This window comes from Citrus clementina, unplaced genomic scaffold (assembly GCF_000493195.1).
Source record: "Citrus clementina cultivar Clemenules unplaced genomic scaffold, Citrus_clementina_v1.0 scaffold_8, whole genome shotgun sequence".
Classification (NCBI taxonomy): Eukaryota; Viridiplantae; Streptophyta; class Magnoliopsida; order Sapindales; family Rutaceae; genus Citrus; species Citrus x clementina.
The window spans coordinates 18,972,835-18,987,032 of record NW_006262022.1 but is presented as its reverse complement, the minus strand read 5'-3'; the positions used below and the strand labels follow the sequence as shown (position 1 = coordinate 18,987,032).

At 35.5% G+C, this 14,198-nt stretch overlaps 4 protein-coding genes across 4 annotated transcripts; 3 read left to right on the top strand and 1 right to left on the bottom strand.

Moving 5' to 3' along the window:
• Positions 1–642: 642 nt before the first annotated feature.
• Positions 643–1,345, bottom strand: LOC18033920 (protein FAM192A). The gene is made up of 2 exons (XM_006424096.2): positions 832–1,345; positions 643–653 (listed from the first exon to the last, which is right to left on the bottom strand). Exons 1-2 carry the CDS (start codon positions 1,343–1,345, stop codon positions 643–645), a joined length of 525 nt encoding a protein of 174 aa, XP_006424159.2.
• Positions 1,346–2,272: 927 nt separating this feature from the next.
• Positions 2,273–3,866, top strand: LOC18034782 (exopolygalacturonase clone GBGA483). Its single transcript, XM_024179876.1, has 4 exons — positions 2,273–2,416; positions 2,550–2,861; positions 2,991–3,332; positions 3,624–3,866. The coding sequence occupies exons 1-4, from the start codon at positions 2,273–2,275 to the stop codon at positions 3,864–3,866; spliced, it is 1,041 nt and encodes a 346-aa protein (XP_024035644.1).
• Positions 3,867–7,331: 3,465 nt separating this feature from the next.
• On the top strand, positions 7,332–10,390 carry LOC18034503 (receptor-like protein EIX1). Its single transcript, XM_024179875.1, has 2 exons — positions 7,332–8,895; positions 9,345–10,390. The coding sequence occupies exons 1-2, from the start codon at positions 7,332–7,334 to the stop codon at positions 10,388–10,390; spliced, it is 2,610 nt and encodes an 869-aa protein (XP_024035643.1).
• Positions 10,391–11,165: 775 nt separating this feature from the next.
• Positions 11,166–13,995, top strand: LOC18034890 (protein phosphatase 1 regulatory subunit SDS22). Its single transcript, XM_024179874.1, has 9 exons — positions 11,166–11,446; positions 11,551–11,643; positions 11,910–11,991; positions 12,102–12,158; positions 12,604–12,668; positions 12,753–12,848; positions 12,992–13,078; positions 13,178–13,258; positions 13,345–13,995. The coding sequence occupies exons 1-9, from the start codon at positions 11,276–11,278 to the stop codon at positions 13,993–13,995; spliced, it is 1,383 nt and encodes a 460-aa protein (XP_024035642.1). The 5' UTR covers positions 11,166–11,275.
• The last annotated feature ends 203 nt before the right edge of the window (positions 13,996–14,198 follow it).

The window sequence follows — 14,198 nt, the reverse complement described above, 5'->3', positions numbered from 1 at the left end:
GAAATCTTTAGAGATCTTACAAATAATTAAAAAGTGCTTTATTACTATTTTCAATACAAACTAATTTTGAAATATCCCCTTGTGAAGTAAAAATTTTAAAACACCCCCAAACTATTATAAATTTCAACTTACTCTCATTTTTATTCAAAAGATAACTGAAAAATGAGGGTAGATTGATGAAATTTTTTTATCTTCTTTAGAAAAATAGAAGGTAAGTTGAGATTTACAATAATTTGTAATATATTTTGAAGATCAACATCCCACAAAAGAGTGATCCGAAATTAATGTTTTCAATATAGCAAAAAGAAAATGCGTCAAAATGGTAAATACAATCCATGTGGACTTACTTGTCACTTGCCAGAGAAAAAAAAAAGTAAGTACTTAATTGAGTTTTTTAATGAACAAGTTGGGTGGAGTTAGTCCTTTTCTCACAAAATGTGAGTAGAATAGATATTTCTCTACTATTAGTGAAAAGAAAATTTTGGTTGTGTTTCATAGATTTAATGTAGAATAATTTCAGGAATTATTTGATTATAAATATCAGCCATCCTTTGATTGCAATATAGTAAAAAAAAAAAAAGGTTAAGTATGGACTAGTATTTCTAATTGATTGTGAGAAGAACAACAGAAGGCATAAATAAATCAAAGCTTTCCTGAAATAACAACAATATAAACAAATACTATAGTACTCAATCATCATCTTCGCTATCACTATAGTAATAACCAGACTTATTGTTACAGGGGATTTATTATGATCAGCATCACCCCTATTTCTTTTTAGCATTGCAGGTTTGGGAAATTTTTCAGCTGCATCAATCTTTTCCAACGTACCTGAAGAAGATTCTGCTGCTACACTTTGAAAATCTTTCTTGGGTTTCTTTGCCAGCGGCACCACTTTCATAATCGAGCTCAAGGGACAAGACGCTGGATTCTTCTTCCCAATAATCAATCTCTGTTGATGAGCATCATCATCATGGCTTGTTAATGTTTCCTTGGAAGCAACACATTGTGATGCCTCGGCTGCCCTGGAACGCCGAAGCTCCATGGCCTCTTCGTCAGCAAGCCGCCGCTTTTTTTCCTTCTTATACGACTCCCATCCGTCAAGAAACTGGGACTCGTCTTCGTCCAAGGATTTCGGAGGATTGTGCTTCCGGCGGTCCTCGAGTTCCTTTTTCTTTTTGGCTTTGTTCTCGTTCAGTATCTCGTGAATAGGCCTGTCTCTCTGTGCTGTCCCGTCTTCAACTCTTTTGCCTCTTGTCTTTTTGGCTTCATCCAATTGTTCTTCTGATACAAAGTTGATCCTCAATGCATTACTGCTGGTTGCTGTTGATTGTTTATCCGCCATCTTCAAGATCAACCGAAATCAAAATCCAGGATACCAAAATCGAAGTATCTACAGAGGGAGTTAATTAAATACATAATTTAGCTAGACCTTTAGACGATGATCAGTATAACGATATGTGTGGACTGACTTGTGTTAATGATTATGAATGAATACTTTGTGCTACTGGGACTCCGAATATTAAGTTGCCGGAACCCAAGTTGGAAAAGTACAAGATACAAAATCCTAGTTAAGTTGAATTACAAGGTTTCAAAAATAAAAATTATATGTAACTAATTTTTCTAATCAATAAACACATGTGTGGTAAAAGATAGTAAAAGCCTCGTCACAGAGAAATGATGAACACTACAAATCCGTTTCAATTCTTTAATTTTTTTTTTAATTTTTAGTTGTAATTTCTAGTTATAATGCATGAAAGATTATTTATAAATTGTTACTACATTGAACAAAATCCTTATAGAAATTGGAGTAACTAGCGGCTATCGGTTCACTTATTTCATAAAGAAAAATTCGGAGACCTGGCTAGAGATATATGATCAAAGATATTATTGTCCCTGAGATGGTAACCGTATAAAGCGAGAATTGGATTGTGAGATATGCAAGTTGTAGAATTTGATAAAAACAGGACAGTGAAAGTTACTATAACGAAGAAATCAATGGACCAATGAAACAATTTACAGCCAACATTATATTATTAGGAAGTTACTCCCAAAGTAATGCTAAAACAAGACATGTTGTTTCTTTTTTTTTAAAAGCCTAAAATCCTAAATAGAAGATTCAAAATTGGTGAAGGAACTGCACTCGCACTACCTTATAAATTTCTCTACAATGATCGATCTACCATCTACCATTAAAAAACATAAAATAAAATAAAAAAGTTTACTCAAATTTATCGGAATATACAATACTTTCACTTCAATCAGTCATAAAATGGGTTTCAGCTCCTACTCCCAGCAAGCATTTTCACTACTAGTGTTGTTCATTACTTCGGTAAAAGGTATCGATGCAACCAACAGAGTTTTCAACGTCAAGGACTTTGGTGCCGCGGCCGATGGCATTAAGGATGATAGTAAGGTAAGAAAATAAGATCCGCAGCTTAATAGCCACAGCTGCTCAACAACAACACGAAATGAAAGCCTTATTTGAAAACGTAGTCGCTTTACTAATTAAAAATAGTAAGTATTTGGTTCTTGTCAATTTAATATAGGCTTTTGGTACTGCTTGGAGAGAAGCTTGCAACTGGGATGGAATAGAAAGCACGGTATTGGTAACTCCGGGAAAATACTTGTCGAATTTTGTCGAACTTGAAGGTCCATGCAAAGCTCCAATTTCTTTTCAACTTCAAGGGCTTGTCCAGGCACCAACCGGCCTATCAAAACTACCCGATAAACAAAGCTGGATCACCTTTCAATATCTCAGACACTTCACTCTCTCCGGCGAAGGAACATTCCACGGCCAAGGCGAAACTGCATGGCCACTAAATCAATGCCACAAAAACTCCGATTGCCAGCTTCCCACAGTAAGTCTTGTTAACAATGTTCTCTATGTTTTTTGTTTTGTTTTTTGTTTTTGTTTTATTTTTGTAAACCTGCTAATGAAAACAGGGTTAAAATAATTAGTTAATATTGCTTTGGTGTCTAATTGACAGTCCATGCGATTCAATTTCCTGAACGACTCAACAATTACTGGGATAAAATCTGTTGGTAGCAAATACTTCCACATTAACATTTTGGGTTGCTACAACCTGAAGATAAATGACCTCAAAATCACAGCACACGCGGATAGTCCTAATACTAACGGAATTCATATTGGAAGATCAAATGGGATTGAGATATCACATTCAGTTATAGCCACCGGTGATGACTGTGTCTGTCTTGGTCAAGGCAGTAAAAATATTTTAGTATCTGACGTTTTTTTCGGACCAGGACATGGTATCAGTGTTGGTCGCCTGGGAAAGGATACAAAAGATGAAGAAGTTGTTGGATTGACTGTAAGGAACTGTACCTTCACAGGCACAAGTAACGGGGTTAGAGTCAAAACATGACCTGATTCTCACGTTGGAATCGCTTCCAACTTCGCTTTTGAAGACATTGTCACGAACAATGTGGAAAATCGCATCGTCATAGATCAACTGTATTGCCCATATAATAAATGTAACATAAAGGTACATGAACATTCATTCATCTCTCAAACTATTATGCTTCAGCTTAATTTTTAAAGCAGACCGCTCAGTTATATTTGACAGCTAATGATTACACGCCCTGCCGTTAATATTTTACAGGTTCCTTCGCAAGTGAAGATCAGCAATGTGAGATTCAATAACATCCGTGGCACTTCAGCTACCAAGGTTGCCGTAAGTCTTGTGTGTAGCCAAAAGATTCCATGCCAAAATATTGAGATTGGGAATATAAACTTGGTGTACAATGGGGTTAATGTTAAGGTTGAGGGTCCTGAAACGACATCTTTGTGTTCCAATGTCAAACCAACTCTCTTCGGAAAGCAAATCCCGGCTACTTGCGTCTAGATCTCCAGACTCTTCATATTTTATCTATACACGTTTTGTTATTTTTCATTTCTGTGTACTAAATTTAGGAGTGAGTACATGTCAAATATCATATCCCGCATATACCAAACGAGGGTCTCTATTAAGGTTAATGACTTGTACTTGCTTTACTTGAAAATAGACGAATGAAATATGATTAGAAAATTACTCTTAGTATCCGAAAAATCTCATAACATTCCAAATATACCTAAAAATTTTGCTGTTTGATAACGATTTAGACTTGAATGAGTGGTAAAGTTGGTGTTTGATGTAAATGAAAAAAGGTGGAAAAAATAGATTGTTTATGAGTGTGTGGTAAATTGTTTGAACTGTCCAAAAGTATAACACACATGCCCCTTGTGTGTGTGTGTGTGTAGTAGTAGTTTTTTGGTCCAGAATTTTAAAGTTTAGAAAAGTTCAGAAAAGCTTTAACACTTTTAAAACCGCAGAGTTTTAAAGTTTTTTCAAATTTCCCTGCACTTTAAAATATTAGATTGGAAAATTTCTCTCTCTCTCTCTCTATATATATATATATATATGATCCTTCTTTAGTGTGGACGCCCTCAATTTTTTTCATGAGAACACACTATTAAACTATGTAATTCAATAAAATTAAAACACTATTAATTGTAAGATTTAACAACGTGTCCGTATTAAAAAATAAAAAATAAGGGCATTGACACCTCAAAATATATATAGATATATATAGAGTCTGACAATAACATTGACTCTACTATTCCCGCTATACGTTTGATTGAGGATATTGTAAACTCGTGTGCGATTCCTTTTGATTTTACATATTTTCACTGATGATACTTTGCTCTCAGATCAGTAAAAGAAGTCATTAGTGGAATTTAAGTCAGTTTTTGGGATAAATGTTTGTTTTGCCATTTAGACGATGGTGTACTTGAATCATGCTCTTCGGCATTTTGGATTCTCCTGCAGTTCTTTCTCGAAATCCAATTTGCGAAATCGGCGATTCTCTGCTCAATATGAAATCTATTACAAAGATAAGCAATGCTTTGACCATTAATTGTCTTTAGCTAATATTTTGAAAGACTGTTGCGAAGGCTGTTAATCTAAATTGGATCCAATTCTATCTCTCAAGTTGCCAAGTTCAGATTATTGCTTCGTCACTGAAGTATTGCACTGAATTACAAGAACCCCGACTTGCTCACAATGACAAAAAGGTAAACAATGTTCACAGTGGTCATTTTATTGATAGCAAGCTGTCCTCAAATTCATTATATTTTTTATTTGTTATTATTGTGACTGATATCTTGTTCATTTCTTATGTTGTTTTTCTCCATCTCAATCTCTGAATTTGATAGCAAGATCTCAGAATTGAGGTGAAGCATGAAAATTTTTTCTCTTATATTTCTCCCTTAATTTTTTTTTCTACATACATACTTTCTTATCATGTATGATGGCAACATGCTTGAATGGCAAGTGCTAAATTCATTAGTTAATCCTCAATCTACAAGGAAACACTGTAGCTAAATATGATAAATTGGCAAAGAAGGTAATGATGGTTTTTCAAGTGTAGATTTGTGCTCCTAGCAGGACTAATCTAGAATCAATGTCATAGCAGGTGAAAAATCTATTGCCAAACTTGCATATATTCAACGTTAGACCAATAGATAAAAACACCAAAAATGAGAAGGACGATGCTGTTGATAAGGTTAATGATTCCTCAAAGTGCTGATGACAAGATAAAAGTTCAGAAGGAATCGAAAAGAGATAGCTTTAGAGAAACAAATGACAAACTCTCAATGAAAGAAATTCTGCAGAGCAAAATTGATTTGCAGCTGGGAAGAAAGTGGTACGTGAGAATAGAAAGAGAGGGAAGGGGAGCTTGATGCTATTGATGATGCAAAGAACTCTGGAGGCCTTGTGCCTGATCAAAACAAAGATGGTCATCCAAAATCTAAATGATTCTAGAGATGTTGATCATGGAGTTACTTTTTTTAAGAATCACGATTCTTAATAAAATTAGACAGCTTACTTTTAGTCCGTAAAATCCTACGTTACAATGGGTAAAGTCTTATGGCCTGCGAACCATGCATACCTAATGTCAATAGTACATCGAGGTTTTGTTTGGTATTGAGACGGTGTAAAAAATAAAATGTAATTATGAAATAAAAGTTAATAGCGTATAGTGAAAATAATTTTTAAATAATAATTTTGATAAAAATAATAAAGATAATTATAAATTTTTCATCATATAAATGTGAAATAAAATTAACTAAGTTTTTATCCAACACTTAATAATATAGATTTAAAGTTACAATTGCCCGACCACCCTACAAACTTAAAAAGAAAGAGGGTAAGTTAGATCATTATCGATTCCCCAAAGTCGACACCAACTTGCGCACAACAGTTCAAAAACAAAGAAAATAGAAGAAAAGGCAATGAGGGAGAAAAATGTACTGTTAATATGTTGAAAGGAACTATTAAAGGAGAGCGAACAATATTATTAATGAAAGTAATTGAATTGTAATGTCGACCGTTCATTCTTTCTTAATCAAAAGGTTCAAATTAGTGTAAAAATTGTCGATAAAATTGAGGCTGCTTAACTTGTCCCAATGATTATTATAAATATATTCAAATTCAGTATTCATTGGGATAAACTAGCTAGTCATTTGAAATGAACGGTGAAAAAATTGTAGATGCCGGCTCTTGACTTCGACGTATAAATTACCTTTTTTTTTCCCTTCAATATCACTACTTCTATACACTGGCACGTCCTGAGGACGTCCAAGTTCTGTTTTACATATAAATTACTTCAAAATAGCCGAGTTAAAAGAAAAGTGTGTGACTGAAAATATTCGTTCAATGGTCCAAACCAAAGCTAGCACATAAAAAAAGAAAAAAAATAGTGGGACAAATTAGCTCATTATCATTCACATTATGTGGCTGCTAACTAATTGAGTTAGTAAAGCAGTTGTGATGAAAATAAGAGATTTAGAGCTTGGAGTCAGCTCAAAAGGGTGAGTGGGGTTAGGTTGCCGGCTAAATAATAATAATAAAAGAAAACTAATCCAAAGATCGACACGAACTTGAATATCATACTTCAAGCGTATCGTCTGTTGATATTTGCATGAAGCCGGCAAGTAAACAACTTTTGTTCAAAATTAACTATGTTAAGTGGCTTAATGACACGAGTGTGACATTTGTTCACTCTAATAATGTAAATTACAAGTCCACCCAGAGGAACCCATAGAAGTTAATTAATTAATGACCTCGAAGAGTTGAGTTTTTCTCGAAGACTTGATTATCATCGTATTCCAAATTAGATTGAACCCAAATCATCAAACGGGCAAACTGAGGACATCGTGGACATATCAGGTGGGCAAACAGAGGACATTATAAATATCATTCAAAATGATAACTTTCTCATAAGCAACCTACCATTTCTTATCATTAATTAAATTTCTATCCACAGCGATGAAATCAACAATCATGAGTGTTTCTGTTGCCCTTGTTTTCCTTGACTTATTTTTTATAGCTACTATGATCAACATCAGCTTCTGCAATGGCAACCCTTGCGTGGGTTGTGTAGACAGTGAGAGAGAAGCACTTCTAAAGTTGAAACAAGATCTCAAAGATCCTTCCAGCCGTCTTGCCTCTTGGAATATTCGTGATGAAGATTGCTGTGCATGGGATGGTGTTGTTTGTAACAACTTCACTGGCCATGTCCTTCAGCTCAACCTTGGAAATCCTAATCCTAATAACGGCACGGGGCCAAAGCTGGCTGGTAAGATAAATCCCTCTTTGGTTGACTTAAAGCATTTGATTCACTTGGACTTAAGCGGAAATGATTTCCATGGAATTCAAATTCCCAAATATCTTGGTTCTCTTAAGAACCTTAGATACCTGAATCTCTCTAGAGCCAAATTTGCAGGAGTGATTCCTTACCAACTTGGAAATCTCTCTAATCTTCAATATCTTGATCTCAGTGAGAATTATGAGTCACAAGTTGAAAGTTTTTCATGGCTATCTGGTCTTTCTTTGCTAGAGCACCTCGATCTGAGTGAAGCTGACCTTAGCAAAGCCACTGATTGGTTACTTGTCACAAACTCACTCTCTTCTTTAAAAGTACTAAAGTTGTCCTACTGTGAACTCCATCACTTTCCTCCGTCATCCTCTGCTAATTTTTCCTCCCTTAAGACCCTCGATCTTTCCAAAAACCAATTGAATAACTCTTTGTTTCAATTTAGCAGTTGGGTTTTTGGTCTTCATAATTTAGTCTTTTTCGATCTAAGCGGTAATCAATTTCAAGGTAAAATCCCCATCGGACTAGGAAACTTGACGTTTCTTAGACATCTTGATTTATCTTATAATGAATTCAATTCTGCAATACCTGGTTGGTTGTCTAAGCTTAGTGATATTGAGTTCCTTTCTCTTCAACATAATTCCTTGCTAGGCACAATTTCATCGATGGGTCTAGAAAACTTGACTTCTATCAAAACTCTCGACCTTTCCTTAAATTATGATCTTGCAGGGAAGATTCCAACATCGTTTGTACGGCTTTGTAAGTTGACATCAATCGATCTGTCATTTGTCAAATTGAGTCAAGACTTATCAGAAGTTTTAGATATTTTCTCTGCATGCGGTGCACATGCACTAGAGTCACTAGTTTTGAGGAGTTGTCAATTTTCAGGTCACTTGACAAATCAACTTGGGCAATTTAAAAGTTTGAACAGACTTCGACTACGTAACAACTCTCTTTCAGGTCCACTTCCATCTGCTTTAGGAGAACTTACATATTTGACATATCTAGATCTTTCCAAAAACAGGCTGAATGGTTCCATTCCATTGTCTGTAGGACAAATTTTAAACTTAGAATACCTAGATTTGTCCAACAACTTGTTGAATGGTTCTATTCCATTGTCTTTGGGAAAATTTTCACATTTAGAATATCTAGATTTGTCCAACAATAGGATGAGTGGAACACTTTCTGAAAATCATTTTGTCAATCTAACAAAACTGACTTCATTTTCTACATCTGGTAACCCGCTAATCTTGCAAGTCAATCCGAACTGGGTTCCTCCTTTTCAACTCGATACATTGAAATTGAGGTCATGTCATTTAGGGCCTCATTTTCCATCGTGGCTTCATTCACAAAAGCATTTGTCTTTTTTGGACATATCCAACACAAGAATTTCAGAAACTATTCCTCGTTGGTTTTGGAATTCCATTTTCCAATACATATATTTGAATCTCTCTAGCAACCAAATCTACGGTGAGATTCCAAATTTAGATTTTCGTTACCGTCCATCGCCTCTTCTACGTCCCCCATCTAGCATATGGTTTTTCGGGGTCCATTTTTCATTTAATATGTAATGGGTTAAAGAGCACTTCTTATCTCCAACTCTCGAAAAATTACTTAAAATAACTTTTCTGGGGATATACCTGATTGTTGGATGAATTGGCCTGGCTTGGGTATGCTGAATTTAGGTAACAATAACCTTACTGGTAGTCTTCCGACCTCAATTGGAACTTTAAGTTCTCTTTTGACATTGAACCTGCGCAATAATAGATTCTCTGGAGTCATTCCCGAGTCATTTCAAAATTGTTCAAGTTTGGTATCTCTTGACATGGGCGAAAACGAGTTTGTCGGGAATATTCCAACATGGATGGGAGAAAGATTTTCTGGATTGTCGATTCTCATTCTTCGATCAAACAAGTTCCATGGCGATTTGCCGATTCAACTTTGTCGTCTAACTTCTTTACAAATTTTAGATGTTGCTTATAACAATCTCTCAGGGACTATACCCAGATGCATCGGTAACTTCACTGCTATAGCGACGACGGACTCATCTCTTCTAGGGAATGCGATATCCTACATTGCAATGATGGATGAGAGTGAAGTTGTGGTGGATGCATCAGTTGTGACGAAAGGGTCTATGGTTGAATATAACTCCATTCTGAATTTGGTAAGAAGCATAGACATTTCGAAGAATAATTTCTCGGGAGAAATACCGATGGAACTGACAAATCTTAAAGGATTGCAATCACTGAATCTGTCCCACAATTTTTTTACCAGCAAAATTCCTGAGAAAATTGGTGATATGAAATCAATTGAGTCCCTCGATTTCTCAGCGAACCAACTTTCTGGTAAAATTCCCCAAAGTATGTCAAGTTTGTCATTTTTAAATCACCTGAACTTGTCCAACAATCACTTGACTGGGAAAATTCCTTCAAGCACTCAATTGCAAAGCTTCGATGCATCTTGTTTTGCCGGCAACAATCTATGCGGAGCTCCACTTCCTAATTGTAATGAGAATAATCCTCTTGTACCAGAAGATCCAAATGGAAATGGGAACGAAGATGAAGACGAAGTGGACTGGTTGTTGTATGTAAGCTTGGCACTTGGATTTGTAGTGGGGTTTTGGTGTTTCATAGGTCCTCTACTTGTCAGCAGAAGATGGAGGTACAAGTACTGTCATTTTTTGGATGGCTTTATCGAAGAATTTGGCTGCTTTGTAAGAAGATGTTACTAGATTTTTCCGTGCCTGTATGTTTGTTGTATTATGTACTTGGGGTCCAGGATGCAATGTCACTCGATCAGGACTCATCTATTCAAGAGGGCTATTGATTTCACAGTCCAATCTCTACTTAAAATTTATGTTTCTTTGTTTCAGAGGGTAAAAAATAAGAGTTTTCCATTGATTAGTCCATCCTACATTGCTAATGAAGAACTGTTTTAGATAATTTACAAACATTTTCTCTAAATTAAATTTGTATTTTAGAAAAAAAAAACCGAAACACAAACCTAATATTTTTACGATTGGGGTTTGATAATGATTTAGAGTTGAATGAGTGAAGAAAATGGTGTTTGGTGCTAGTGAAAAAGAGATGGAAAAACGAGATTGTTTCTGACTGAGTGACTATATGTGATAGATTATTTAAACGGTATACAGTTAATATAATATAAATGCTTTTAGGCAGAGATCGGTTGCTTGTGAATGTCTTTTGTGCTCAAAATGACTCAAGTTCAATTAGTAATAAAAGGGTTAAGAGTTTGATATTTAACGGGGAGGTTTTTTGTTTCCATTCAAACCTAATTAAAGGAATAATATATAACAAACATATTTTTGGGCATTGTGATCCGGCCTCGAGAAAAAAAAAAAAAAGAGAGAGAGAGAGAGAAAAGTTGAGCTATTTTTTGTGAGTTGACCTAACAATTGGATCATATTTGTAAATTTCACTAATATGAACTCCTTCAGGTTTGAAAAAAAAAAAATTACATTGAAACGACGTGTCGGTTGACTCAAACGAGTACGGAACAAACACTGCCTGAGAGTTTAGAGATAAACCCTGGAAGCAGAGACATTCAAAGCTAGGGTTTTGCTAATTCTCAAAGACTAAACCAAAGAAGCCAAATCATGACACGACTGAGCACCGAGCAAATTTTGAAGGACAACAAGACTGGCGATCCCAATTCCATAAAATCTCTGACTCTCACTCACAAAGCTCTCTCCGACGTCTCTTGCTTGACCGATTTCAACAACTTGGAGAGACTCGACCTTAGCTCCAACAACCTCACTTCTCTTGAGGTGCCTACCATTCATTCATTTCCCCAACACCCCAGTAACAAATTTACGCCTTTATCATTTCTTGGCATGAAATTTAATTATTATTTTTTTAATTTTATTTGAAGGGGTTGAGGCATTGCGTGAATTTGAAGTGGCTATCAGTTGTGCAAAACAAATTGCAAAGCTTAAAAGGAATCGAAGGACTCTCTAAGCTCACTGTAAGTGTCATTCCCTTGCTTTGTTCGTGATATTTTACATTTTTTACACTTTTAAATGGTTGCTTATGAGAGATTCTTGTTTTCCCATGAGAAGGTTCCGATGCTTATTGTTACTGGCGATTTGGTTGAAATCTTTTATCCGTTTGTTATTATTGTCCATTGGGACACTTGCTCGATCTAAACTAGTTGTTTGAAGTAGTTTAGGTTTGAAAATGATGAGCTAATTGGATTATTTAAATTCACCTTGTTCTGTCTTTGAAATTCAGGTGTTGAATGCGGGCAAAAATAAGCTTAGATCGATGGATGAGGTGATGTCTGTCGTGAGCTTACGTGCTTTAATTCTGAATGGTGAGATTTAGACCCTAATTGCAGCGCCCTTTTTGTAAGTTGGTGATATAAAATATGGAAATCAGTTCGTTTTTTAACCTTTTTTTTTGTTGGGTGGGGTGGTTGTGCAGACAATGAGATTGTTTCGATATGCAAACTTGATCAGATGAAGGAATTGAACTCTCTTGGTACAGATTCTTATTTCTTCATGTTCACACTTCATTGTGTTTGATAAAATCTGTTCCTTGGCTGATGTTTGTTAGTAGATTGACATTACATGCTCTAGCCTATGTTTGTTCAAGTGGTGTTGTCTATATAGAACTTTGGCGAGAATGGGAGAGGAATAAGAGCTGTAATTCTTAGAGAAGTAACAATTACATTTTTCTTAGAGTCAATAATTTTTAACTCTATAAATTTTACTTGTTCTAGGATTTGGTTTAAAGGAGTGGTTGGTTAAGGCATGGTCGAAAGACTTTTGAGTAGAGAGCAAACCTGTTTGATTTTGAGGAGATAGCAAACTTGTGTGCAATTCTTTTTGATTTTGCATGTTCGTGATTGATGATACTGTGTTCAGATCAAAGCATTATTGGAATTTAAGTTGATTCTTGGGATAAATGTTTGTTTCTCATGCAGTTCTTTCTCGAAATCCAATTCGCAAAATTGGCGATTCTCTGCTCAATATGAAAGCTATTACAAAGGTAAGCAATGCTTTGGTCATTAATTGCCGTTAGCTATTATTTTGAAAGACTGTTGCTAAGGCTGTTAATCAAGATTGGCTCCAGCTCTCTCTCTCAAACTGCCAAGTCCAGATTATTGGTTCTTCGCTCAAGTCTTGCACAGAATTGAAAGAACTCCGACTTGCTGACAATGACATTAAGGTAAATCATGTACCCAGTGGTCATTTTATGATAGCAGGCTATCCTCAAATTCATTATATTTTTTTTTGTTTGTTAATATCATGATTGATATTTTGTTCATTTCTTATGTTGTCTTTCTCTGTCTCACTCTCTGAATTGTCTAGACTCTTCCGGCCAAGTTGGCTTTTAATAAGAAGCTTCAAAATTTAGACTTAGGAAAGAACTTGATCACAAGATGGTCAGAATTGAAGGTGAGGCATTGAAATATTTGTTTCTTTTATATTTGTTTTCATCAAGTTTTTTCTATATACTTCGTCACCATGCATAATGGTAACATGCTCGAATAGCAGGTGCTGAAGTCATTAGTCAGTCTGAATAACCTCAATCTACAAGGAAACCCTGTAGCTGAATATGATAAATTGGCAAAGAAGGTAATATCGCAATCATTTTATCATGTTAATCATCTTTCAAGAATTCTGCTCCTAGCTGGATTAATCTATGTTCAATATTGTTGCAGGTCAAAAATCTATTGCCAAACTTGCGTATATTCAATGCTAGACCAATAGATAGAATCACCAAAAATGAAAAGGACAATATAGTTGATAAAGTTAATGATTCCTCAAATAATGCTGATGACACGATAAAAGTTCATATGGAAAAGAAAAGAGATGGCACTAGAGAAACAAATGACAAACCCTCAAATAAAGAAATTCAGTGGAGCAAAAGTGATTCTGCAGCAGGGAAGAAATTGAAAAAGAAGTCAAAAGAGAAAGAAGGGGAGCTTGATGCTATTAATGATGCAAAGAACTCTGGAGGCATTGTGCCTGGTCGAAACAAAGATGGCGATAAGAGAAAGAAAACCAGTGAAAATCTCTCAAACAAAGACATTCAAGTTGACGATGATGATAACAGATTTAAAAAGAAACAGAAGAAACAGTCAAAGGAGAAACAAGGAGAACTTGACATTATTGACAATGGAGAAGCCGCTTTCGCGGAGCTCTTCTCTGCCAATATTGCAGGAAATCCTGAGTTTGATGGTGACAATATGGTTAATGAAGCTTCTAAATTCAACTCAGTTGATGGCTTAGTTACCACTTCTGCTAAGAAGAAGAAATCTAAAAACAGGGGTATGGGTAGAAGAAATCTAAAAACAGGGGTATGGGTCTGACAGTTCAATTGTCTCAGGAACCTGAAGTTGGATTGGGTGGACCGTCAACTTGGGGTGATGAGTGATTGATTATACTGTGACGGAGCTGCGTGAATTATTTGAAACTCTTTCAGTTGAGCTACTCTTCGTCTCTTATTGAGTTTGATTATTATTCTTTGAGAAGCTCAACTCTCAGGTGTACTCCATAAGTTTTGATGGTGAAA

Excerpts from the sequence above, each read along its gene's own strand:
- LOC18033920 (XM_006424096.2), bottom strand. The coding sequence starts at position 1,345 with ATGGCGGATAAACAATCAACAGCAACCAGCAGTAATGCATTGAGGATC.
- LOC18034782 (XM_024179876.1), top strand. The coding sequence starts at position 2,273 with ATGGGTTTCAGCTCCTACTCCCAGCAAGCATTTTCACTACTAGTGTTG. Across the intron at positions 2,862-2,990 it reads CCGATTGCCAGCTTCCCACA|TCCATGCGATTCAATTTCCT; the intron begins GTAAGTCTTGTT and ends TCTAATTGACAG. Across the intron at positions 3,333-3,623 it reads AAGAAGTTGTTGGATTGACT|GTTCCTTCGCAAGTGAAGAT; the intron begins GTAAGGAACTGT and ends AATATTTTACAG.
- LOC18034503 (XM_024179875.1), top strand. The coding sequence starts at position 7,332 with ATGAAATCAACAATCATGAGTGTTTCTGTTGCCCTTGTTTTCCTTGAC. Across the intron at positions 8,896-9,344 it reads GACTTCATTTTCTACATCTG|GTAACAATAACCTTACTGGT; the intron begins GTAACCCGCTAA and ends TGCTGAATTTAG.
- LOC18034890 (XM_024179874.1), top strand. The coding sequence starts at position 11,276 with ATGACACGACTGAGCACCGAGCAAATTTTGAAGGACAACAAGACTGGC. Across the intron at positions 12,669-12,752 it reads ATATGAAAGCTATTACAAAG|CTCTCTCTCTCAAACTGCCA; the intron begins GTAAGCAATGCT and ends GATTGGCTCCAG. Across the intron at positions 12,849-12,991 it reads TTGCTGACAATGACATTAAG|ACTCTTCCGGCCAAGTTGGC; the intron begins GTAAATCATGTA and ends TGAATTGTCTAG.